At 38.2% G+C, this 27,820-nt stretch overlaps 1 protein-coding gene across 1 annotated transcript in view; it reads right to left on the reverse strand.

Moving 5' to 3' along the window:
- Positions 1-25,990, reverse strand: part of LOC138851707 (KICSTOR complex protein SZT2-like) — a 44,791-nt gene extending 18,801 nt beyond the window's left edge. Inside the window, exons 1-2 of the mRNA XM_070081115.1 lie at positions 25,572-25,990; positions 4,215-4,341 (exon numbers count right to left, since the gene is read on the reverse strand). Of these exons, the coding sequence (XP_069937216.1) occupies positions 4,215-4,341; positions 25,572-25,643 (199 nt within the window). The 5' untranslated portion in view covers positions 25,644-25,990. The remainder of the gene's footprint in view (positions 1-4,214; positions 4,342-25,571) is intronic.
- Positions 25,991-27,820: the final 1,830 nt, after the last annotated feature.

A 27,820-nucleotide genomic window follows, 5' to 3' on the forward strand; every position in this document is an offset into this window, starting at 1 on the left:
TAGGCATACTATCGAAGATACGGTACTATGTTCCACAGTCAGCCCTCCTGGCCCTATATCACTCTCTTATTTACCCCTATCTCACCTATGGAATTTGTGCATGGGGCTCAACAACAATTAACCATCTCAGACCACTAATTACCCAACAAAAGGCTGCAGTTAGAATGATAACAAATTCTCACTACAGGCAGCACACTCCACCAATATTCAATACACTAAACCTACTCACCATACAAAACATCCATACTTATTACTGCACCTATTACATACATAGAACACTTAACTCTGATATTAACCCTCCCCTCAAACATCTCCTTGTCAACCTCAACAGAACACATGACCATAACACAAGGCACAGATCACTCTTTGATGTTCCTCGTGTCCATCTCACACTATGCAAAAACTCAATGCACATAAAAGGCCCTAAAATCTGGAATTCATTACCTGTAAATATAAAAGAAACACTACCTGTTTATAAATTCAAGTCTCTTCTCAAAGATCACTTACTCACCCAAAACAAAATAAATACTGAATAACTGAACCTTATAAATTGTATATCTTAAATGTTTCTCACAATTATATCACATAAATGTTAAACCTAAAACTGAATCTAACTTTATTATTTTTTAAATACACTACCTAACAGAATCACTACCTAACTGAATGCAACCATATGACCTGTCTTTGTAATACTCACTTGTGCTTTATAGTAATCTGTTTACATTAATGTTTTATCACTGATTTCATCATTGCTTAGTTAATCTTAAGTTAATTTTAAGCCAGCCCGTAATGCTATGCATAGTATAAGTGGCTTTGGCATGCTGCTCTTACCTGTATTTTTTCGTACCTCTGTATGTGTGCTCAAATTGGAAATAAATAAATAAATAAGGGAGGAGGAAGTTAGGGTGAGATATAAGCAACTATTGGCAGAAAGGTGGGCTAGTGCAAGTATGAGTAGCGAAGGGAGGTGAAGAGGGTTGGAATAGTTTTAAAAATGCAGTATTAGGATGTGGGGCAAAAGTTTATGGTTATAGGAGGGTGGGGGCAGGAGGAAAGAGGAGTGATTTGTGGAATGATGAAGTAAAGGGTGTGATAAAAGAAAAAAAGGTAGCTTATGAGAGGTTCTTACACAGCAGAAGTGTTATAAGAGCAGAGTATACGGAGAGTAGTGACAGAGTGCAAAAGGAGAGCAGATGACAGAGTGGGAGAGGCACTGACAAGAAATTTTGATGACAATAAGAAAAAAAATTGGAGTGAAATAAACAAGTTAAGAAAGCATAGGGAACAAATGGATTTGTCAGTTAAAAATAAAGTAGGGGAGTTAGTAGATAGGGAGCTGGAGGTATTGGGTAGATGGCGGGAATATTTTGGGGAAATTTTTAAATGTCGATGAAGAAAGGAAGACGGTAATTTCATGCACTGGCCACGAAGGTATAACATCTTTTAGGAGAGAAGAGCAGGATGTGAGTGAGGGGGAGGTGCGTGAGGCATTACGTAGAATGAAAGGGGGTAAAGCAGCTGGAACCAACGCGATCATAACAGAAATGTTAAAAGCAGGGGAGGATATAGTGTTGGAGTGGTTGGTATTTTTGTTTAATAAATGTATGAAACCTAGGTAGTAGGTTGGTCGACAGCAACCGCCTAGGGGGGTACTACCGTCCTGCCAAGTGAGTGTAAAACAAAAGCCTGTAATTGTTTTACATGGTGGTAGGATTGCTGGTGTCCTTTTTTCTGTCTCATGAACATGCAAGATTTCAGGTACGTCTTGTTACTTCTACTTACACTTAGGTCACACTACACATACATGTACAAGCACATATATACACACCCCTCTGGGTGTTCTTCTATTTTCTTTCTAGTTCTTATTCTTGTTTATTTCCTCTTATCTCCATGGGGAAGTGGAACAGAATTCTTCCTCTGTAAGCCATGTGTGTTGTAAGAGGCGACTAAAATGCCGGGAGCAAGGGGCTAGTAACCTCTTCTCCTGTATAAATTACTAAATTTAAAAAGAGAAACTTTTGTTTTTCTTTTTGGGCCACCCTGCCTCGGTGGGATACAGCCGGTTTGTTGAAAAAAAAAAATGTATGAAAGAGGGGAAGGTACCTAGGGATTGGTAGAGAGCTTGTATAGTTCCTTTATATAAAGGGAAGGGGGACAAAAGAGATTGTAAAATTTATAGGGAGTAAAACACAAATAACCCGCACATAAAAGAGAGAAGCTTACAACGACGTTTCGGTCCGACTTGGACCATTTACAAAGTAAGTTTACTGAGTAAACCAGGAAAAGTGTAAGGTAGGGTTATTATTGAAAGAATTAGAGGTAAGACAGAGAGTAGGATTATGGATGAGCAAGGAGGTTTTAGAGTGGGTAGGGGATGTGTAGATCAAGTGTTTACATTGAAGCATATATGTGAACAGTATTTAGATAAAAGTAGGGAAGTTTTTATTGCATTTATGGATTTAGAAAAGGCATATGATAGAGTGGATAGGGGAGCAATGTGGGAGATGGTGCAAGTATATGGAATAGGTGGTAAGTTACTAAATGCTGTAAAGAGTTTTTATGAGGATAATGAGGCTCAGGTTAGGGTGTGTAGAAGAGAGGGAGACTACTTCCCGGTAAAAGTAGGTCTTAGACAGGGATGTGTAATGTCACCATGGTTGTTTAATATATTTATAGATGGGGTTGTAAAAGAGGTAAATTTTTGATTAATAAATGTATGAAAGAGGGGAACGTACCTAGGAATTGGCAGAGAGGGGTGGGATTAAATTATGTGGAATCAAGTACAAAATGGGAGTTGACACAGTTACTTTTTGCTGATGATACTGTGCTTATGGGAGATTCTAAAGAAAGGCTGCAAAGGTTAGTGGACGAATTTGAGAGGGTGTGTAAAGGTAGAAAGTTGAAACCGTACTTAGATAGGAGTAAGGTGATGAGGGTATCAAATGATTTAGATAAAGAAAAATTGGATATCACAATGGAGAGAGGGAGTATGGAAGATGTGAATGTTTTCAGATATTTGGGAGTTGACGTGTCAGCGGATGGGTTTATGAAGGATGAGGTTAATTATAGAATTGATAAAAAATGTGAGTGGTGCATCTGAGGTATATGTGGTGACAAAAATATTATCTATGGAGGCAAAGAAGGGAATGTATGAAAGTATGGTGGTACCAAGTCTCTTATACAGGTGTGAAGCTTGGGTTGTAAATGCTGCAGCGAAGAGGCAGTTGGAGGCAGTGGAGATGTCCTGCCTAAGGGCAATGTGTGGTGTAAATATTATGCAGAAAATTCAGTGTGTGGAAATTAAGAGAAGTTGTGGAGTTAATAAAAGTATTAGTCAGAGGGCTGAAGAGGGGTTGTTGAGGTGGTTTGGTCATTTAGAGAGAATGGATCAAAGTAGAATAACACGGAGAGCATATTAATCTGTAGTGGAAGGAAGGCAGGGTAGGGGGTCATCCTCAAAAAGGATGGAGGGAGGGGGTAAAGGAGGTTTTGTGGGTGAGGGGCTTGGACTTCCAGCAAGCGTGTGTGAGCGTGTTAGATAGGAGTGAATGGAGACGAATGGTTTTTGGGACCTGACGAGCTGTTGGAGTGTGAGCAGGGTAATATTTAATGAAGGGATTCAGGGAAACTGGTTATTTTTATATAGCTGGACTTGAGTACTGGAAATGGGAAGTACAATGCCTGCACTTTGAAAGAGTGGTTTGGGATATTGGCGGTTTGGAGCGATATGGGAGATGACCGACTTGTTGAAAAAAAAAAAAAATCTAGACAATAGTATGTGACCAAGGTAGGTGAAAATGTTCACCTGTCAGTGTGTCTATGACTATTTGAGTACCTAATATTAGTGTCTTAACAAACACTGCTATGAAATCACAAGAACTACTACAAATTGTAATTATCAGAACATAAAAATTATATAAATTAAAAAAAGAAAAAAGAAAAAAAGGTATACCGGCAACACTTCTGCAAGTGGCATGACTCCATGTTGCTGTCAGGTGAGCATCCAGCGCCAACTTTGCTGTCTTGTATCTCGGTAAGTTCTGACCCTAAAATTTTTTCTTTGGTCTTATTATACACAGAAAATTGCCCTCATTAATTTACAAAAGAAAAACAAACAAAAAAAAAAAATATGGGCGATAGAACACAGATCTATGTTTGGACAGCAGACAGAGAGCTGCTAACATTGTACAACTTACTAATTGTCAAATCTTTACCTGTACTGCCAATTTCTGATCGGAACTCAATGCTCTTATCATGGTCCTCCTCATCATCATCCTCACCACCATTAACTGTGTTTTCATCATTGAGATCTTCTTCACCTTCAGTAAACACATCTGATTTCTGTAAAAATAATAATCAACACCTTAATAAACAGCAGTACAATATGTACATGTCAGCATGCTTCTGGCAAGACACCAATTGTAAGAATGGTAGTTAATAATTTTCCTCTTTTTGGGTCACCTACCATGGTAGAAATTGGCCAGTGTTTAGATTAGATAGTATCAGATTCTTTATTTCAGCATGATGCAATGTTTATACAAAGATGGGTGACATTTAGGTGTGCATGCGGAAAATCCATTAGTATGCAGAGCATTTTGGGCAAACTAAAGCCTAACTTATGACTATAAGGCAATAATAATTGATAGCTTATATATATAGTCTCTAAATGGCTGTAACAATAAATTTAGGAATTAAGAACATAAGAAAACTGAACAAAGTACATTATTTTTTAATATGTACACTACTATACAACTGAAAAACCTTTTAAATATTGAAATAAATAATTTGGGAGGGATGTATTTAATGTTTTTCAGTCTAAAGAAAGCATTTTTAATTCTGACATTGCAGGACACACCTCACGAAATAAAGCAATTTTGAAATATGTACTGAGAGTGTGAATATAATGTATTAAAACCCAGTGGGACAGATACTACATACGCAGTGACACATTAACTTGTTTACATCTCATCTATATTGTCCTTATTTAACCCTTTGACTGTCACAAGCCCATTTCTGAAACTGTCATTCTATGTTGCAAAATTTTTCGGAAAAAAAAAAAATCATATGAAATGATAGAGAATCTTTTTCCGATGGTAATGACACCAAAAGTACGAAATTTGGTCAAAAATTCACAGAATTACGCTCCTGCAAAGTTAGTGGTCTCGGTGATATATACGCATCGGCAATTTTGCCAACTCTGAGCCATGTTTTTGGCCAATTCTGTTGTTCCAGTTGACAAAACTCATAGCTATTTCTTTAGAACTCCATTTTTTCTATCAATTGAGTACAAGAAACTGCCCATTTACTGATTTGAACTACCCAATAAAGTGGTCAGAAATTGGCAATTTGGCCAATTTTGCACAAATTAAAAAAGATGCTAATTTCAAAATCGAGTCCAGAATAAACAATGTAGACATTCTTGGCACTAAAATAACATATCCTCTGTTCATTAGTCATGTCTCTAGGTCCCTCTTATATTACTATTGCTTTCTATTTTGATTTTTTATTCATACAAAAAAATACAAAATTTACTGTTATGCAGACTACTGCATTATTGTAAAAATTGTATAAATAATATCAGTGCACTAGTGAAAGAATATTAGACTCACCAGTTGACGTGTATTTGAGCTCAATTTCAAGGTCATTTTCATCGTGAAACTAATCAAAATCATCTCTATTTCTGTAATATGTTTTCCAATTTATCACTTGAGACCATGAAAACGAGAATACAACAATAAATACTATACGAAAATACACCTCAAAGTCGGCGTTTTAATAAAAAAAAAAAGGTCAGATTTTTTTTCTCATTATGCACTGTGTGCTGCAGGATTTTTTTATGTGGTGCACACTGACCACAAAGACCCATTCTCTCACATGTGGGCCTACCAGCTTTCTCCTGCTTGATCTGAAGCCGCTAGAACTTACACGTATTAATACGTCCAAAACAGTGGCGCGTAAGACGTATATATACGACCAAAACAGTCAAAGGGTTAAAAGATAACATCCATAATATTAAAATATTTTTCTCAATTAAAATCTGTTTGTTTTTCTACTCAATGGTCACCTGCCGCCAAGGCACCGCAATCCATGGAAGTCAGAGGGTAATCTGACCGTCATGTCAGCGCACCTTGGGAAAGATGGCAATTAAATGAAAAGTTACGTTACATAAATTGTAAAACTAGAATTGCTGTGGTTCAGTTTACTACAACATGATTTTTTTTCACTAAAGGAAGAGTCAGCTTTAACTTAAATTATCATGGCACAGTAGAACCTGAGAGAACCATTTAACCCTTCCACTGTCTCCCACAAAGATCTATGTCAAAGATGTCAGTGTCACTCATGTACATAAAAACACTAGAAAGAAGGAACACTGTAGTAGACCTACTGGCCCATACTGGATAGGTCCTTCTCAAGCCCAAACCACTAACAAAAATATTTCCCCAACCTATTTTTAATGCTACCAACCGATCTCTTCGTGATTTGATAAAGCTCGCTGTGTGGGCAAAGTGTTGTCAATAAAGGATCGCATTATCCTGCATTGGCATCTATTTTTCCATCCTGTCAGTATTTTATACCATTTATTTCCATCATATAAGCAATAATAAACAAGCAAGATACTGCACAAAGAGTGTGACTCCTTATTACAAGCATCGTGCTAGTAATGATCGACATAAATACAGTGGACCCCCGCTTAACGATCACCTTCCAATGCGACCAATTATGTAAGTGTATTTATGTAAGTGTGTTTGTACGTGTATGTTTGGGGGTCTGAAATGGACTAATCTACTTCACAATATTCCTTATGGGAACAAATTCGGTCAGTACTGGCACCTGAACATACTTCTGGAATGAAAAAATATCGTTAACCGGGGGTCCACTGTACTTGGTTTCCATTATACTTATAATCCACGTCACTTATTTTTGTAACCCTTGAGACTTGCTTTTGGGAAATGAAGATCTTAATCTCGCTCTCATTACAGTGCTGTTATATTAACAGGGAAATCCTAAACCTGTCATACACCATCATAGCAATGAGAAGTAATCAGATTAAATCCAAGAAAGGGAAGAGCAACTACAATTCCTTGGATCAAAAGCCTCTTACTATTATAAAGGCTTTCCATCTTCTTGAAGGTTTCTTACGAGCACTGTGCTTCACATTAGTGGTACATCATATGTAATTTATGTGTGTACACAAGCATACAGTGTAAGTTAAATCAACCCTCGGGTTTCCCTTACTTTATTCCACTGAATTTTCATAAAAACTCTCCCCCCCCCCCACACACACCATAAATAAATAATACGTAATCTCAAGCAAAAATTTCTAAAAAATATACACCTGCATACCACATTATAGTAACTTCACAAAATACTGTAGTACTTTTGTTCTATCATTGCTAGACAACTACAATTTTTATTTTTAAATCATAAATTATCTTGCAACTAGAATCTTTTTTTTTCTTGAGTTCCTATTAATACCAGGTATTAGACTCTTAAAAAATTAAAATAAAATTATGTATATTTTAGAACTAGACTAAGAACTGTCCAAAATGTAGTGCATTTATGGGCCTTTACATTACTGTGTTGTGTATTATGACGGTACAGTAATTTTAAAATAAAGAAATTTGAAAAAAAAATTTGCAAGCCTTTGAATAAAAATCTTCAGTGCTAATAGATTAATTGTTTTTGCTATGTTAATTAAAGTATGCAAATAAAAAAACATTTAGTAAATACCACATATTATTTCATTTACTTTTAAGAAACGTTAAAATAGAATTATCAAGAAATAAATCTAACAGATTTAAAGATAATACTCATAAACTTAACAAATTTATTAACAATAATCATGTGGTTGATATTTATAGAAACATAAACAACCTAATAACAAATATATTATCAGTATATAGGTACACATCCCTTCATCCGAAATTCTGAAATTCAAAAAGTTTCCAAAACTTAAGCTTTTCATGGAGTGTGGAGCGTCAGTCATCTCAGTGATGGGTCATGCCACTATGTGGTGGTGTTGAGAATCATTCTGAAATTTGAAAAAGTCTGAAATTCGAAACAATACTGGCTCCAAGGGTTTCGGATACAGGGATGTGGACCTGTACTAACAAAAACCAATACATTACAAAAGCATTCCAGTACAAAAATAACAAGAATATTTTGTAGTAAGCGAAGATGATGTGGAAAACATGCACAACAAACATGCAAAAGTTAAACATTAGTGACACTGTGTGTTCTGTCTCTGTTACCTGATAACCAGTTAAGATGTGGGGCCAGGAGCTATGACTAGAGAATGTCTGTGTTCTACCACTACTGTCCAATAACAGCAAGTTAAAATGAGAGGCCAGGAGCTATGACTTGAGGCAATCCATGCTCTACGACTAATGCCTAGTAACAGCAGGTTAAGATGTGGGGCCAGGAGCTATGACTTGACCTTCTAATTACAGATAGCCAAGGACAAGGGGATACAGGAAGCCCTCAATTTAACGGACTAATATGAGGGCAGCAGATGTCAGATAATGATGTTTGTGATGGACAGACATGACTGTGTTTTATCATATCATGTTTGCTGCAATAACATTCACTTCTGTAACCATCTGACTCTGCCCATTGTTTCCACTTTCAATGACTCAGTGGAATTTCCTCTGCATTTCTACAGTGTGTTAAATTGAAGTTTTATTATAAGTGAAGGTACGTACAAAGAATAAACTTTCAGTGGTAATTTACAAACTTACCAGGTAATACATCACACCTATAATTTGATTACTGCAAACCATTAGCTATCTCACTGTTATAATAAGGAAAATAATGTACAGTAGACAGTCGTTTAACACGGTGGTTATGTTCCTGAAAATGCCAAGGTAGTTAAAACCATGTTAGACAAACTGAAGAACTTATGGGAAAAATACGGTTATGTTGTTAACATTGGAAAAAATCCCTTGAAACTTCCCAAAAGTTCCACAAGGTACCATGGTAGTTAAGATTGTTGGGATTTTTAACCCACAGGTTATCCACCCAGGATAACCCAGGGTAAGAAGAGTTAGCCCCCCAGGATAACCCAGAGTAGGGAGGGTTCGCAACCCAGGATAGGAAGGGTTTGCCACCCAGGATAACCCAGGGTAGGGAAAGTTAGCCACTCAGGATAACCCAGAGTAGGGAGGGTTAGCCACCCAGGACAACCCAGAGTAGAGAATGTTAGACACTCAGGATAACCCATGTCCCTGGGCATGTGCTAGGGACAGGGGACATGGGGGAAGGGGGCAGTTGCCCCTACCTGGCATGTTGGAGGGAGCAAGAGGGAGGGGGCAGTTGCCCCTGACCTGGATCAGACCTGTGTTCAAGGGTATAAACAAGCCAGTTGAAAACAAGTCTTCAACTGGCTTCTTTATCCCCTTGTGCTCTCTATGAGAGTCCTTGCCGCTTCACTGCAAACCATTACTATCCTCCCTACCTGGAAATCCTTACATCCCTCCCTGGAAACCTCTGCACTCTCCCTTGGAAACTCTTGCATCTTTCCATGGAAACCATTACTACTGTATGTATCCCTCACTGAAACCCTTACATGTCTCCCTGCTGGAAACCTTTACAAGTCTCCCTGCAAGAAACCCTTATATATTTCACTGCTGGAAACCCTTATATGTCTTCCTGTTGGAAACACTTACATCTCTCCCTGCTGGAAACCCTTACATCTCTCCCTGCTGGAAACCCTTACATCTCTCCCTGCTGGAAACCCTTCCATGTCTCCCTGCTGGAAACCCTTACATACCTCTCTGCTGGAAACCACTACAGCATCCCTCCCTCTAAAAGTTCCAGCAGACACCCATATAGTAAAGGATAAATAGTATTCCAAAATGAGAAGATTAACACTGAAATATTCACACAGATACAATTAAAAGGCCAATTTTAAACATATTTAAATATGGCAACAAGGAAGCTGCCAGTAATGGCATATAAACCTACAAAATACATTAAAAATATCATAGAAGACACTGACTGCATATTGATCACATGCACAAGTTAGAGATCTAGTAGTAATGAAAGTATTTATAAAAAAGATCAAGACTAACACCCAAAAGTATGAAATATTACACAGCAACCTGTAAGCACTAATCACTTACATCAGAAAAGTAAACTTTCGATTTAACACACTTTGATTTAATGGTCTTTGGAAATGAGACATCATCTGCTTGTGATGTAGAAACAAAGATGTCCGTTAGTTAAAGAATTGTCTGTAATTGTCACAGTTACTGCAAAACAATCTCATCTCTGTCCCTCACACTCATCATTACCAGCCACTCAGTGCTCTCCCTCTTAGTCCACTATACTGAAGGTTTACTTTCACTAGACGTACACTATACAGTGGTACCTCAGGATACAAACAGCTCAAAATTCGAACAATTATGTAATTGTATTTATGTAAGTGCTTTTATGTGTGTATTTCTGGGGGTCTGAAATGGATTAATCTAATTTACGTTATTCCTTATGGAAGCAAAGTCGTTCGGTATCGCCACTTGAACATCCTTCTGGAACAAATTAAGTTCATATCCTGAGGTACCACTGTATATATATTGTACTGTATATCATGCAACAGTGATAGAAACTGGTTTTACAGCAACCTCAGTAACGGCAAGGTGAATATTCAATACCAAACAATCTTTATAACGCAAGATATGCGATATAAAATATTCAATACCGTCAATGATAACGGGTGATGTGTAATTGTGGAGGCATATTTCGTGGAATACATACTTTAATTTTGGGAAATAAGATCAATGGAATAATCTTTTGGCAACATTCTGATACCATTTTGAAGCCTAACAATAAATAACTATTTTTGTAGTCAGCACCAAAGCACAGACACGATATTTCATTATACATAAAACTAATTAACTTCCTAAATCTTCACCACTACTTTCAACTGATCTATACACTGAAGACATCGAATCAGTTTGAAACTGCTCAAGAAATCCCACTTAACTGAAGATCACTGAATCAATTCTGAGTATTAATACATACTTAAAGTTGTACTATTGTTCATTTAGCTACCTCTCTTTTTGGTACATTTAAAAACTTCTACTTAATAATCCATGTCTGGTTTTTAATAGTCTTTAAACATTAGTATTAGTCTGCCTGAAATGCACCACATGTTACTGGATTTCTTTTGTGTCTAACAATATTTTATTACATGTAGACTACATTACTGTATACTTCAGAAAAGAAATTATTATATTTGTATTTGTCTGTACATTTAATTACCTTTTTCTTGTATATTTTTAAACATAGAGATTTAAATTAGTTTTCTAAGACTATGTGGCATCTACTCTGAGAAAGTGTAAGAAAGCATGTGAGAAGTGGCAGTCAATGATCAATTTAAAAAGTCTGCCCAAAATGTTCATGCACGTTTGTGGCTTTCTTTGTGCTTAACGATATTTTATTACATGTAAGCTACACCTTGTATACTACGCAAAGAAATAAAAAATTTGAATTTGAAAGAGGATATACTGAATACTCTGTACCCGTGTGCAGTAATATCTTAATATCATAGTACTGTCTTTAATAAATAAGTAAAATACTCTACACATTACATTAATCAACACTGTATAGAACATTACTGAACAAAGAAAGGCATATACAGTACAGAGCATTACATAGTAGTCTCTAGTTTAAGCAACTGATATCCTCAAAAAACATAAGTCAGAGTTCTGTGGAGTTTTTTGTAAATTATATACAGTTCAGTAAGCTGGAAAACATAACTTCAAAATACTAAATTTTTAGGTACAGATTAATTTATACAGTATTCTGAGCTTTAAAAATTACTTGATAAGGCTTTGTTTATATGTATTAAATTCAATCCGAATCTGAGCTTTATAACTTACTCAATGATACTTTAATTATATGTATAAAGTTCCAATTTAATCTGAGCTTTATAATTTACTTGATAAAAAGAATTCTGTTACCCAAAAAATTATCGTCAAAAAATATTGCCACAACTACTCGCTCCCTTATTAAGGATCACTAATAATAATGACTGTAACTCATTTGCATAATGAATTCGTAATATAAAAAGCTAACTGAGGTTGCTAGGCTGTGTCTTATAATAGAGTACCTTGCTTACAGATACCCTTCGCAACTTTCGAGGTCTTGGCAGGTCGAGCAGATTCTGGAAGGTTGTGATAGCAAATTACTTGAAAGTGAACTAGATTAAAGTGTAAAGAACAAAAAGGCACAATACATAAATAACTCGCAAAGAGAAGCTCCTGATGATGTTTCGGTCTGACCTGTACCACCGACTAGTCGTAACAACACACTAACATTTATGGTTAAACAATGTATCACGTTAAAATAATTTTGTGTATTTATATATGTAAGCAAATAATAATTATTGCCATTATAGTCTTAAGTTGGATTTAAGTTTTGACCGAAATGCTCTGCATAACTCTGGACTTTCTGCATGGACAACCAAATGTCATCCATCTCTGTACAAACACTATATCATGCTGAAAAAAATCTTTATCTTAATGGTCCAAGTCAGACCAAAACATTGTCATAAGCTTCTTTCTACTATGTGCAAGTTATCTGTGTAGTGTTAAATTGTAACTCTGAAAACTAGTAGATTTACACCAACATTTGAATATACTCCTCACTCTGGTATACAGCCTCTCCTCACTTAGCGACGTACTTGTTTACCGATGACTCAGACTTACAATGGGCTCTCTGACTAGTTTGCGTACCTAAATAATGTATGTGAGAGCTGATTTCCTTTATTTTGTTTATTACAATATACAGTACACTACTATACACAGTACACTACTGTATGAACATTTAAAAATATAACAGAAATGCTATAAATAGTGCAAATGTGACATTAAAACAATATCAAAGATGGCTGACACAAACCCACTACCATTATAGTATGCTCCTCACTTAGCGATGAATTTGTTTACTGATGTGGTCTTGGGAACGAAACTCTGTCGCTAAGTGAGGAGAGGCTGTGGGAAAATGTGACCATTCTTAATTTGTAGAACATTTCACTCAACACCGGGCTGGTAGGAAAAAGTACAGTATGGGTGGGCCTTGCTGAACACTGCTTCGCTATACAGTGTTTCACTAATGCAGAAGTTTTCAATTATACACGTTCTTCCTTTATTCAGACTTCCTACAATAAATATATTCAGCACTCACTATAAGCTAAGGATGACAATATTTTAAGGCATGTAATGTGTGTATGAAATGCCCTGGCATGATAGTGGCTTTCTTTGTACTTAGCAAACCAAAACTGTAATTACACATTGTCACCTTTGCAAAGAAATAAAATCTTTATTCTTTATATGCAATTTTAAGGCCTAACTCTATTGTTCACTTAATATATGATGGTGTTAACATGTTATCAGGCTTTTATATGCATTTGAAAGTGAAAAAGGCTATGTTACACTTTACAGTAGTAGCCAAGAACCTAGCCTGCTGTATAAGCAGGGCCCTCCTGTACAGCAGTAGCCCACAACCTAACCTGCTGTTTAAGCAGGGTCCTCCTGTACAGCAGTAGCCCACAACCTAACTTGCTGTTTAAGCAGGGTCCTCCTGTACAGCAGTATCCCACAACCTAACCTGCTGTTTAAGCAGGGCCCTCCTGTACAGCAGTAGCCCACAACCTAACCTGCTGTTTATGCAGGGCCCTCCTGTACAGCAGTAGCCCACAACCTAACCTGCTGTTTAAGCAGGGTCCTCCTGTACAGCAGTAGCCCACAACCTAACCTGCTGTTTAAGCAGGGTCCTCCTGTACAGCAATAGCCCACAACCTAACCTGCTGTTTAAGCAGGGTCCTCCTGTACAGCAGTAGCCCACAACCTAACCTGCTGTTTAAGCAGGGTCCTCCTGTATAGCAGTAGCCCACAACCTAACCTGCTGTTTAAGCAGGGCCCTCCTGTACAGCAGTAGCCCACAACCTAACCTACTGTTTAAGCAGGGTCCTCCTGTACAGCAGTAGCCCACAACCTAACCTGCTGTTTAAGCAGGGCCCTCCTGTACAGCAGTAGCCCACAACCTAACCTGCTGTTTAAGCAGGGCCCTCCTGTACAGCAGTAGCCCACAACATAACCTGCTGTTTAAGCAGGGTCCTCCTGTACAGCAGTAGCTCACAACCTAACCTGCTGTTTAAGCAGGGCCCTCCTGTACAGCAATAGCCCACAACCTAACCTGTTGTTTAAGCAGGGCCCTCCTGTACAGCAATAGCCCACAACCTAACCTGTTGTTTAAGCAGGGCCCTCCTGTACTCAAAAAAGCCCATCATGAAGTTACCAGGATCTCAAGGCGCTAATGTTTCCATTTGTTTGTTAATGTCTTTAACCACAAAAGCCCAGTTTTGGGTGAAATGTTGTACAAATAAATCCCAGTGTTGAGCAAAACATTGTACAAATAAAGCCCAGTGTTGGGTAAAACATTACACAAATAAATTCCACCATTGGTTGAAACACTGCACAAATAAACAGCTCTTCTACACTGGTGTTCCTTCACCAATCATTGCCATATTAACACTGCACAATAAATACTATATAGGTAAAATTGGCCAATTAGCAAGAACTCATTTAAAATTAAGATCTTTCTAAAATTTTCTCTTATACATTTAAAGATATACTTTTTCATTTATGTCAATGTTAAAATTAATAATTTTGTACCAAAAGAACCTTAGAAAACTTACCTAACCTTATTATAATAAGAACAATTTAATTCAGCCTAATCCAACTAAATATAATGTAGATAAGTTAAAATAATTTAATAATAACCTAAGACAAAGAAATACATTTTTTTTCGTTAGGTTCAGAATGATTTTTGCAAAATTACTGCACACACAAATTTCCACTTGTCTTATTCAGCAAGAAGAGCATCGCTATTTAAACTAAAATCACAAGTTCTATCTATTTGTGGGGAGAGAGAGAGAGAGAGAGACAGGACAGTGTGAAACAAGCTTTTATGCCACAAGACGGGCAGAAAGCAGCAACTTCACTCTGGCTGTACCCTTCTCCAGAACATCACTCCATCTGAGATCATACATACCCAGGATGACTCGAGTATGGAACACATTCGTACAGTATAATGATGTCAACGAGATAAAGTCAGTTGATCAAATGAAAATGCTGGCCCACAGATGGCTCCAACTTCATCCTGTTCCCTACTTGTATGTCTCATAACAATAAAAATGCTTTCAAATGAGCTGATGTAGGTAACAGCTCTTAGCTTGCCAATAAAGTTAGGAATCCTTAACCTGTAAATAGCTGTCAATAAAGCTAGGGATCCTTAACCTGTCAAACCCTGTGTAAAAAAAAAAAGAGAGAGAGAGAGAGAGAGAGAGAGAGAGAGAGAGAGAGAGAGAGAGAGAGAGAGAGAGAGAGAGAGAGAGAGAGAGAGAGAGAGAGAGACAGAGAGAGAGACAGAGAGAGACAGAGAGAGAGAGAGAGAGAGAGAGAGACAGAGAGACAGAGAGAGAGACAGAGAGAGAGACAGAGAGAGAGACAGAGACAGAGAGAGAGACAGAGAGAGAGACAGAGAGAGACAGAGAGAGAGAGAGAGAGAGAGAGAGAGAGAGAGAGAGAGAGAGAGAGAGAGAGAGAGAGAGAGAGAGAGAGAGAGAGACAGAGACAGAGAGAGAGAGAGAGAGAGAGAGAGAGACAGAGACAGAGAGAGAGAGAGAGAGAGAGACAGACAGACAGACAGAGAGAGAGAGACAGAGAGAGACAGAGACAGTAGGGGTTGCAAGATTCTGTACGAGGCACAAGTACGCTCGCACCTTTAGTATGCTCCACTTTCTTGGTTTGCCTGCCCCCCCTCTCATCTGCGACTGCTTGACAGAGTAGAGAACAGAGCAAGACGTCTCATCTCTCGCCTGGACCCATCCTGGATAGATCTGTCATTTCAGCAGAGCCTTCAACATAGGAGGGTGGCTTTACTGTTATGTACAAGGCCAATATTGCCAAAGTACCACACTGGGATCCACTTCGAGAACAGCGTGAAACAAGCTTTTATGCCACAAGACGGGCAGAAAGCAGCAACTTCACTCTGGCTGTACCCTTCTCCAGAATATCACTCCATCTGAGATCATATATACCCAGGATGACTCAAATATGGAACACATTCGTACAGCATAATGATGTCAACGAGATAAAGTCAGTTGATCAAATGAAAATGCTGGCCCACAGATGGCTCCAACTTCATCCTGTTCCCTACTTGTATGTCTCATAACAATAAAAATGCTTTCAAATGAGCTGATGTAGGTAACTAGCTCTTAGCTTGCCAATAAAGTTAGGAATCCTTAACCTGTAAATAGCTGTCAATAAAACAAGGGATCCTTAACCTGTCAAACCCTGTGTAAAAAAAAAGAGAGAGAGAGAGAGAGAGAGAGAGAGAGAGAGAGAGAGAGAGAGAGAGAGAGAGAGAGAGAGAGAGAGAGAGAGAGAGAGAGAGAGAGAGAGAGAGAGAGACAGAGAGAGAGAGACAGAGAGAGAGAGACAGAGAGAGAGAGAGAGAGAGAGAGACAGAGAGAGACAGAGAGAGAGACAGAGAGAGACAGAGAGAGAGACAGAGAGACAGAGAGAGAGACAGAGAGAGAGAGAGACAGAGAGAGAGAGACAGAGAGAGAGAGAGACAGAGAGAGAGAGACAGAGAGAGAGACAGAGAGAGAGATAGAGAGAGAGACAGAGAGAGACAGAGAGAGAGAGAGAGAGAGAGAGAGAGAGAGAGAGAGAGAGAGAGAGAGAGAGAGAGAGAGAGAGAGAGAGAGAGAGAGAGAGACAGAGAGAGACAGAGAGACAGAGACAGAGAGAGAGAGAAACAGAGAGAGAGAGAAACAGAGAGAGAAACAAAGAGAGAGAGAAACAAAGAGAGAGAGAAACAAAGAGAGAGAGAAACAAAGAGAGAGAGAAACAAAGAGAGAGAGAAACAAAGAGAGAGAGAAACAAAGAGAGAGAGAAACAAAGAGAGAGAGAAACAAAGAGAGAGAGAAACAAAGAGAGAGAGAAACAAAGAGAGAGAGAAACAAAGAGAGAGAGAAACAAAGAGAGAGAGAAACAGAGAGAGAAACAGAGAGAGAAACAGAGAGAGAAACAGAGAGAAACAGAGAGAGAGAGAAACAGAGAGAGAGAGAAACAGAGAGAGAGAAACAGAGAGAGAGAGAAACAGAGAGAGAGAAACAGAGAGAGAGAGAAACAGACAGACAGAGAAACAGACAGACAGACAGGCGTGCGCACACACACACACACACACACACACACACACACACACACATATAAACAGCCTCTCCTCACTTAACGACGGAGTTCCGTTCCTAAAACCATGTCAGTAAACGAATTTGTTACTAAACAAGGAGCATACTATAATGGTAGTGGGTTTGTGTCGACCATCTTTGATATTGTTTTAATGTCACCTTTGCACCATTTATAACATTTTAAGTATATTTTTAAATGTTTATACAGTAGTCAACTGTATATTGTTATAAACAGAAGAGAGGAAATCAGCTCTAATATACATTATTTAGGTATGCATACTGGTCAGAGACTGACACATCCCTTATTTATCTGACTGATTACAGGAGAACTCAAATGTCGATGGGGAACCTCATACGAATAGTAACCTTAGACTTACAAAAGGCCTTCGATGCTGTCAACCACAATGTATTTTGTAAGAAACGTCAAGCTATCGGCATAGGTTCCATAGACTGGTTCAAGTCAAAATCAACAAAACAGATTCAGAACCCATGCCGATAGTATGTGGAGTTCCCCAAGGTACTATTCTGGTTCCCTTATTATTTCTATTTTATGTTAACATGCCCATCAGTGTCAAATGCAAACTCCTACTGTATGCAGATGACAGTGCTCTGTAAGCGTCAGGTAAAGACCCACAAGATACAGCTAATGTAATAACAGTGGAACTGGAGTCCTGCAGCAAATGGTTAGTAGACAACGAACTATCGTTACACCTTGGGAAAACGGAAGCCATACTCTCTGGCACGAAACATAAACTGAGAAGGGTAAATAATTTTAATGTCTGGTGTAATGGGGAACCCATCACTTCAGTTTCCTCAATTATATATCTGGGAATCCCCTTTGACCAATGCATGTCAGGAGAACTGATAGGGAACAGTGTAGTAAAGAAAGTGAATGCCAGACTGAAGTTCCTCTACAGACAAGCACAGTGTCTACCTACTGAGGCTCACAGGACCCTATGTCTAGTACTTATACAGTGTCGTGTGGACTACGCTTGCTCTTCATGGTACTCTTCTTTGATAAAAAAATTGAAAGATAAACTACAAATCACCCAGAACAAAATGGTAAGATTCATCCTGGATCTGGGTCCAAGAGAACATGTAGGCCAGGATGAATTACAACAATTGGATATGCTGAATGTTGAAGGCAAAATAAAACAACTTTAGTTAAATCAAGTTTATAAAATTGCTCACAGTGTTCAGAATATCTTGCTGCCAATTTTGCCAAAGCAATCATAGTACTAGGGGGAGAGAACACAACTTTGTAGTACCCACAGTCAGTGGCCAGGATTCAAACACCTTTTATTGTACAGTAATAAAGGAATGGAACAAACTGCCTGTACATGTCAAAGCCAGTCATAGCATGAGTCAGTTCAAGAAGAGTGCCAAAAGGAACCTAATGAATGTAGGAAAGGGAGGAAAATGATTTTTTAGTTTTTAGCTAACATATGTAAATATAAATAACTCACTTTACCGTATGCCTAGAATATCTCCTTTACAGTATAATAATAAGATATAATCTCCCTTATAGTATAATAATAAGGTATTAAAAGGACACCAAAGGAAATAAGTCACTTTGTCTGACTTTTTGGGTTATCCCAGGTTCTCTACACATATGCTGCTAAGTATGATCATCTATGTAATTGTATTTGTGTATACCTGAATAAACTTACTTACTGACTGACTGACTTACCCCTGCTCACAAACTTGCTCTCAGTGTTGAAGAATTTTCATAAAAGCAAAAAATATTTTTTCTTATGAAATGATAAGAGAACTTTATCCAAATGGTAATAACATCAAAAGTATGAAATATGATGGAAATCTAATAGAATTATGCTCTCGTGAAGTTAGCGGTCTCAGCGATATTTATGCATCATCAATTTTGCCCACTTTGAGCCCTATTTTCAGCCAATTCCATTGTTCCAGTCGACCAAACTCATAGCTATTTCACTAGAACTCAATTTGTTCTATCCACTGAGTACAATAAACCACCTATTTACTGATTTCAACTACCCAATAATGTGATGAGAAATTGGCAATTTGGACAGTTTCATACACAATTCAAGGAAGGTCAATGTCAAAACAGGGTCCAGAATTAACAATACAAACATTCCTAAGAGTAAAATAACATTTTCTCTGTTCATGAGTCATGTCTCCAGCTCCTCTTATACTATGTTTGCTTTCTATTTTGAATTTTTATTCACATAAAAATATAAAATTTACTGTTATGCAGAATACTGCATTATTGCAAAAATGTTATAAATAATATCAGCACATTTGTGAAAGCATATTAGACCCACCAGTTGACGTGTATTGGACGCTTGATGTGATTTGTTTACTCTTGACCATCGGCAAAAATCGAACATTTCTGCTACTTTGAGCTCAACTTCAAGGTACTTTTAGTCCATAAACCATTCAAAATCATATTCAAAATCATCTCTAGTTCTGTAATACGTCTTCCATTCTATCAAAAGAGACCAAGAAAAATGAGAATACAACCATAAATACCATACAAAATACACTGTAAAGTCATTGTTTTAAACAAAAAACATGGGAGTTTTTTTTTCTCATTATGCACTGCGTGCTGCAGGATTTTTTTTTATACTGCGCACAGTGGCCACTTAGACCTATTCTCTCATATGTAGGCCTACCAGCTTTCTCCCACAAGATTGGAAGCCTCTAGAATTTTGGCGTACTATTATGGGACCGACACTGGCTTGCAAGCCGTAATATTAGAACCAACAGTGAAAGGGTTAAGTAAATACATTTTGGGTAGAGAAAATAATCAAAAGGCTTACACACTACCTATATCTTGACCTAAAATACAATATGTCAGTAAAGTACAAATGAAGTACGTATTGGTCAGTTACAAATAAATTCCATTGAAATTACATCAGTTGAATGACCTGCATATTATGAAGTAGTTGAACTGGAGTGCTAAGAAATTTCTAATAGTGGATATAATAATTTATGTAAGATTTAACCCTTAAACGGTCCAAACGTATATATACGTTCACACGTGTAGCGCCCCAAACGTATATATACGTTTTCTTTATCATTCTTTCAACATTGCCACGATAAGCCTGAGTCACCTAGACATGAGAGAATGGTGCGCACTCACTGTGCACCATATTAAAATAATTGGGGATACTAAATTATGCTGTTTTTTTCCTTTAAAAAGAAGATTTTTTTTCTCGTAACTGTAGGCCATGCTGAATATATATATACATTTGGACTGTTTAAGGGTTAATAACCCTTTGAGGGTCGACAGGCCCTCTCCGAAACTCGTTCTCAGGGTCGGCCAAATTTAAAAAATAAAAAAAATTATTTTCTCTTATGAAAAGATAGAGAATCTTTCCGATCATAACGATTAACAAAGTTTGAAATTTGATAGAAAACTTACGAAATTATGCTCAAGCAGTTAGCGGTCTCGCGATGTTTACGCAGACGGCGATTTTGCACACTTTGAGCCCCTTTTTCGCCAATTTCACTGTACTAGTCGACAAAAAAGCATGAATATTTCGCCAGAACTCCATTTTTTCTTCATCGAATGGGTGCAAGAAACCACCCATTTATAAATTCAACTATCCAGGGTACAGTGGTCAGAATTTAGCAATTTTGGCTAATTTCACACAAATTTCAAAAAGATGCCAATTAATAGGGTCCAGAATAAACAAGAAAGACATTCTGGCACTAAATGACATTTCCTAGTCATTAGTCACGTCTCATGCCCTCTATATTCTTTTGCTTTCCACTTTGAATTTTTATTCTACAAAATATAAGATTTACTGTTATGCAGACTACTGCATTAGTGTAAAAATGGTATAAATATTATTGGTGTTGTCTTGAAGAAAGAGACTCTTTTCCACTAATACCTGTCTTTTTGCTGCTACAAAAATTCAAAACTCAAATCTAGCTGAGAAGTTTCCCTGAATATTCAGCCTTCATAACTACTGTAGGGCCCCACTTATATAGCAGGTTAGGTTCCTGGCTACTGTAGGGCCCCACTTATATAGCAGGTTAGGTTCCTGGCTACTGTAGGGCCCCACTTATGCAGCAGTTGAGGTTCTTGGCTAATGTAGGGCCCTACTTATACAGCAGGTTAGCTTCCTGGCTACTGTAGGGCCCCACTTATACAGCAGTTTATGTTTCTGGCTACTGTAGGGCATCACTTACACAGCAGTTGAGGTTCCTGGCTACTGTAGGGCCCAACTGATACAGCAGTTTAGGTTCCTGGCTACTATAGGGCCCCCACTTATACAGAGGGTTAGGTTATTGGATACTGTAGAGCCCTGCTTACATAGCAGGTTACGTTCCAAGCTACCGGAGGGCCATGCTTATGCAACGGGTTAGGTTCCAGGTTACTGCTGTACAGGAGGTCCCTACTTATACAGCAGGTTAGATTCCAGGCTACTGCTGTATGGGAGGTCCCTGCTTATACAGCAGATTAGGTTCCATTCTACTGCTATACAGGAGGTCATTACTTATACAGCAGGTTAGGTTAAAGGCTACTGCTACACAGAAAGTCCCTGCTTATACAGCACGTTAGGTACTGGGCTACTGCTGTACAGGGGGGCCCTGCATATACAGCAGGTTAGGTTCTGGGCTACTGCTGTACAGGAGGTCCCTGCTTATACAGCAGGTTAGGTCCTGGGCTATTGCTGTACAGGAGGGCCCTGCTTATACAGCAGGTTAGGCCCTGGGCTATTGCTATACAGGAGAGCCCTGCTTATACAGCAGGTTAGGTTCCAGGCTACTGCTGTACAGGAAGTCCCTGCTTATACAGTAGGTTAGGTTAGGTTCCAGGCTACTGCTGTACAGGAGGGCCCTGCTTATACAGTAGGTTAGGTCCTAAGCTACTTCTGTACAGGAAAGCCCTGCTTATACAGCAGGTTAGGTTCCAGGCTACTGCTGTACAGGTACCTGGTTATTCAGCAGGTTAGGTTCTGGGCTACTGCTGTACAGGAGGGTCTTGCTTATACAGCAAGTTAGGTTCAGGGCTACTGCTGTACAGGAGGGCCCTGCTTATACAACAGGTTAGGTTCCAGGCTACTGTTGTACAGGAGGGCCCTGCTTATACAGCAGGTTAGGTTCTGGGCTACTACTGTACAGAAAGTCCCTGCTTATACAGCAGGTTAGGTTCTGGGCTACTGCTGTACAGGCCACTACTTATACAGCAGGTTAGGTACTGGGCTACTGCTGTACAGGAGGTCCCTGCTTACACAGCAGGTTAGGTTCGAGGTTACTGCTGTACAGGAGGTCCTGCTTATACAGCAGATTAGGTTCTGGGCTACTGCTGTACTGGAGGCCCTGCTTATACAGCAGGTTAGGTTCTGGGCAACTGTTGTACAGGAGGTCCCTGCTTCTAAACAGGTTAGATTCAGCTGAAGTACTAGTGTGATTCCTTTGTTCTTGGGTATTACCATTTTGAGTATTACTATAACATTCAAGTCTCCCTCCATACACACAGCAACAGTCAACACCACACCAGAGAAAACAAGCAGTTATATACAGAAAAACCAGAACACTGCCTGAACAACTGTTACTCAACACTAACATTGCTAATGAATGACCTTACCTCAGTGGAAGACCAAATATGAAATATGTTCAGGGAGAATTTTATATTATTCATGAATTTTAGATTTCATTGCATTAATGGTATACAATACTTGAACATTAATGAATAAGATACATGTGCAACAATTGCATATTGCACATTATTAAAGATCAACAATTCTTTATTTAACCCTTTCACTGTCGAGACCTGTGATCCTAAACTCACTCTCAGTGTCAAAAAATATTCGAAAAAGTTAAAAATTATTTTTTCTTACCAAAATCTTCAGAATATTTTTCTGTGTTAAAAAAAAAAAAATTCAGTCAGTACTTACCGAGATATAGAGGCGGGAAGTTGACAAAGTGTACCTCTTACGGCAACATCGGTGACTGCCGCTCACTTGGTAATATTACTTTTACTTTTATTCTATTTTTTTATTATTTTTTCAAGTAACTTTTGTGGCCTGTGAGACCAATATACTGTGTAATGTATATATATCCACTTGTTGTATGCAACACAATAACTGCACAAATATTAATAACATTACATTGTTTACAAAACCTGTTGACACAAACCAACAATAAGAAAAGTTGTTTATTACTACTGTTCTATAATATCTATACACATAAATAGTCACTGGACATGTTCCTAGAACTGCTACAGCTTGTGGAAGGTTGTTGTGTGTGGGTGGCCTTTGTTGTGGATGTGCTGAGAGCGGCATGGCTGGTGTCACAATGATGCATTACACAACCACCACCACCAACCATTACCCACACTGTCTTCCCCAACAAGCATATTGTCTTCTCTGCCACCCACATGGAAATAAGTCAATTTGTCTGACTTTTTTGGGTTATCCTAGGTTGATGGTAGTCTGGGTTTTCAGCACTATTTCTGGTATCCTGGGCATTGCTTTCGGTCAAAAACTCCTCAAAACCATGAAATTCATCTTCAATGACACTTCCATCTGTGTTAGAACTATCACTTGGGAAGAGTCCCAATTCGCCAGGGAGTGAGACATTTTTTACCGTGAGGCATAGCAAACAAGGATTACTGAAATGGTGTTCCCACAATGCAATGCGGGTGCCCCGATTTTTTTTATACTGTGTACACTGACCCCACAGACCCATTCTCTCACATGCAGGCCTACCAGCTTTCTCCTGCTAGATGTGAAGCCGCTAGAATTTTGGCGTAGTACTACGGCACCAACAGTAGCTTGTAAGCCATAGTACTACGTCACCAACAGTGAAAGAGTTAAGCATGATACAATGTGTGTGTACTGAGGTGGGTGACATTTAGTTATGCATGCAGAAAGTCCTTTAGTATGGAGAGCATTTTGGGCAAACTTAAGCCTATGTTAAGACTAATAAGCCAATAATTGACTGTTTATGTATACAGTCTCTGAGCGATTGAAACAATAAATTTAGTAATTACAATATTTTCATCAAGTTTAACTGTTTTAAGGATTATCGATGAATTATGGATTCAGAGACCATCATAAAGGTCGACTGGGGCTTGACCGTACCTAACAGAGCCATGGACATCAGGAAATAATTATACAAAGCCAAGATTACTGCAATGAAGTGCAATGAACCAACCAGACACACTATACAAGCTGATTCCAAACACACTAAAACACATTAAAAATAACTCATTTGAGTTCAATATTGGTAAGAGGTCGACTCAGGAGTTGCTTACTTCATGCAAACTTGGGTGTATATTGCCATAACAAAGAATATAAATCGGTGACAAAGCCTTAGTGAGAATAATTCATAGAGCAAAAGACGAACATAAGACAAGTAATAGTGTGTGCAACTGGTATGATGACAGTGATAAAGGTGAGAGTGTAACTGGTATGGTGATATTGATAAAAGTAACAGAGTGTAACTAGTATGGTGATACTGATAAAAGTAACAGAGTGTAACTAGTATGGTGATACTGATAAATGTAACAGAGTGTAACTAGTATGGTGATACTGATAAATTGCAAGTACAGTACAAAGACAAGTATGCACTGATCAAGACACTGAGACAATGGTTCACCACCAGCAACTTCTTTATCCCTGAAGAAGTCACCTGTGGTGAAATGTTGCCTTAAAAAACAAAAAACATTGTCATCAGTGAATGCTTGACTCTTACTCTGAAACACAAAAGGAAATTTGAAATCATGTGAATAAAGTTAATTTGAAATTATGTGAATGAAGTTAATTTGCAACCATCTTCATGTGAATGAAGATAATCTGCAATTATCTTCATATTAATGAAGTTAATTTGAAATCATGTGAACAAAGTTAGTTTGAAACCATCTTCATGTGAATGAAGTTAATTTGCAATCATCTTCATGTGAAGTCAATTCAAAACTTTGTGCACCTATATCACAAATTTGATACAGTATTGCTAAACCATTACCAAGCACAGTTAGTCCTCGACTTACACACTGGGGACCTCCTGAATTGTGTATAATATTCACAATACAAGAGGTCTTCAACTTACGAATATATTGGGGACCTCCTGTATTGTGTACAATAATATATAATAATGACATTACACACGATACAATAATAAAGATTCTCGATGTGTTTGAAGTCGAAGGCTTACTGTACATGGCAGAAAAGCAAAATACTGCATTCCACTGTGAGATATCAGTAATTTTACTGACGAGGGCAGCTAATGCCACATGCAAATTATACAAGCAAGGTCAGGGTGCCTCCCAGAGTGGTCATTATGGTCTGGGATCAAGCACAAACCACTCACAAACATCGCTAACCTTTTCCCACTGTTCCAGCTCCCGGGACGACATATAGATGAAATCTCCCACTGGTGTCCCCTGTACCACCATTGATAAAAAATGTCCGGAAATTAGATTCAATGTGAAAACTATAAGCAATGATAATGATGTTAAAATATTAATAAAAATCAATGCATTAGATATTTTCCACTAGGGCAGAGTGACCAGACTTACTGGGTCACACTGGTTGTGTCTTACCAAGACAGAGTGACCAGACTTACTGGGTCACATTGGTTGTGTCTTACCAAGACAGAGTGACCAGATTTACTGGGTCACACTGGTTGTGTCTTACCAAGACAGAGTGACCAGATTTACTGGGTCACACTGGTTGTGTCTTACCAAGACAGAGTGACCAGAATTACTGGGTCACACTGGTTGTGCCTTACCAAGACAGTGACCAGAATTACTGGGTCACACTAGTTGTGTCTTACCAAGACAAAGTGACCAGACTTACTGGGTCATACTGGTTGTGTCTTACCAAGACAGGGTAACCAGACTTACTGGGTCATACTGGTTGTGTCTTACCAAGACAGAGTGACCAGACTTACTGGGTCACACTGGTTGTGTCTTACCAAGACAGAGTGACCAGACTTACTGGGTCACACTGGTTGTGTCTTACCAAGACAAAGTGACTAGACTTACTGGGTCACAGTGAATATCTATATTCAGACCACACTATATTATGAACAGTTGGTCACAGTAAGTGTTGTACAGCATCTGAACTACTGTACAGTGCCAAGGTCTCGCACTCGTCATCAAAAGCAAGTGAAGCTGGTACAAAGAATACATCTTTTTCATACACTTGTATTTTAAGGTGAATTAATTAATTCTCTCAACAAAAATAACCCACACACAAGAGAAACAAACTTATGACGGTATTTCAGTCCAACTTGGACCAAAACGTCGCCATGAGTTTCTGTTTTCCATGTGCAGGTTATTAGTTTATAGTTCCAGTCTCGGTATTGGGACTTTTTGTTCTTTAATTCGAAAGCTAATGTACAAGATTTAACCCGTAAACGGTCCAAACGTGTATATACGTTTTTTCAACATTTGAAAGTATGTAAAAAAAGTAGATCTTCTTTTAGTTTTTTTTACACTTGAAAATGTGTAAAAAAACTTTGATCTAGTTTTTTTTTTTGTTATATTTGAAAATATGTAAAAAAACGTAGATCTACTTTTGTAGCACTACACATGTGAACGTAGATCTGCTTGGACCGTTTACGGGTTAAGCAAAGCAATACAATGATCAAATTAAAATTTTTGTTTCAAAATAAACTATATTGTATTTTTGATATATGCTACAACCAACTATATATTAATAATACTGTATCTATATTAACCACTGGCTTATAGATTTTTTTTTTTAAACTGGATGTCTCCCTCCTAGGCAGGGTGACCCAAAGAAAAGAAACATTTTCATCATCATTCACACATATCACTGTCTTTACAGAGGAATGAAGATATGATAGTTTATATGTCACTCCAAACTGTCAATATCCCAAACCCCTCCTTCAGAGTGCCAGCACTGTACAGTGGTACCCCGAAATTCAGCCATAATTCCTTCCAGAAGGCTGTTTGAGTGCCGTTAATGAACGAATTTGTTTCCATAAGGAATAATGTAAATTAGATAAATCTGTTTCACACCCGCACAAAATACACATACAAAAGCACTTATAATAATACACTTACATAATTATTAGAGTAGGTAAAATGAAAGGGGGTAAAGCAGCTGGGAGTGATGAGATAAAGATAGAAATGTTAAAAGCAGGTGGGGATATAGTTTTGGAGTGGCTGGTGTTATTATTTAATAAATGTATAGAAGAGGGTAAGGTACCTAGGGATTGGCAGAGAGCATGCATAGTTCCTTTGTATAAAGGCAAAGGGGACAAAAGAAAGTGCAAAAATTATAGGGGGATAAGTCTGTTGAGTATACCTGGAAAAGTGTATGGTGGAGTTATTATTGAAAGAATTAAGAGTAAGACGGAGAATAGGATAGCAGATGAACAAGGAGGCTTTAGGAAAGGTAGGGGGTGTGTGGACCAGGTGTTTACAGTGAAACATAAGTGAACAGTATTTAGATAAGGCTAAAGAGTTTTTTGTGGCATTTATGGATTTGGAAAAGGCATATGACAGGGTGGATAGGGGGGCAATGTGGCAGATGTTGCAGGTGTATGGTATAGGAGGTAGGTTACTGAAAGCAGTGAAGAGTTTTTACAAGGATAGTGAGG

The sequence above is a fragment of the Cherax quadricarinatus genome, unplaced genomic scaffold (genome assembly GCF_038502225.1).
Source record: "Cherax quadricarinatus isolate ZL_2023a unplaced genomic scaffold, ASM3850222v1 Contig1729, whole genome shotgun sequence".
NCBI lineage: Eukaryota > Metazoa > Arthropoda > Malacostraca > Decapoda > Parastacidae > Cherax > Cherax quadricarinatus.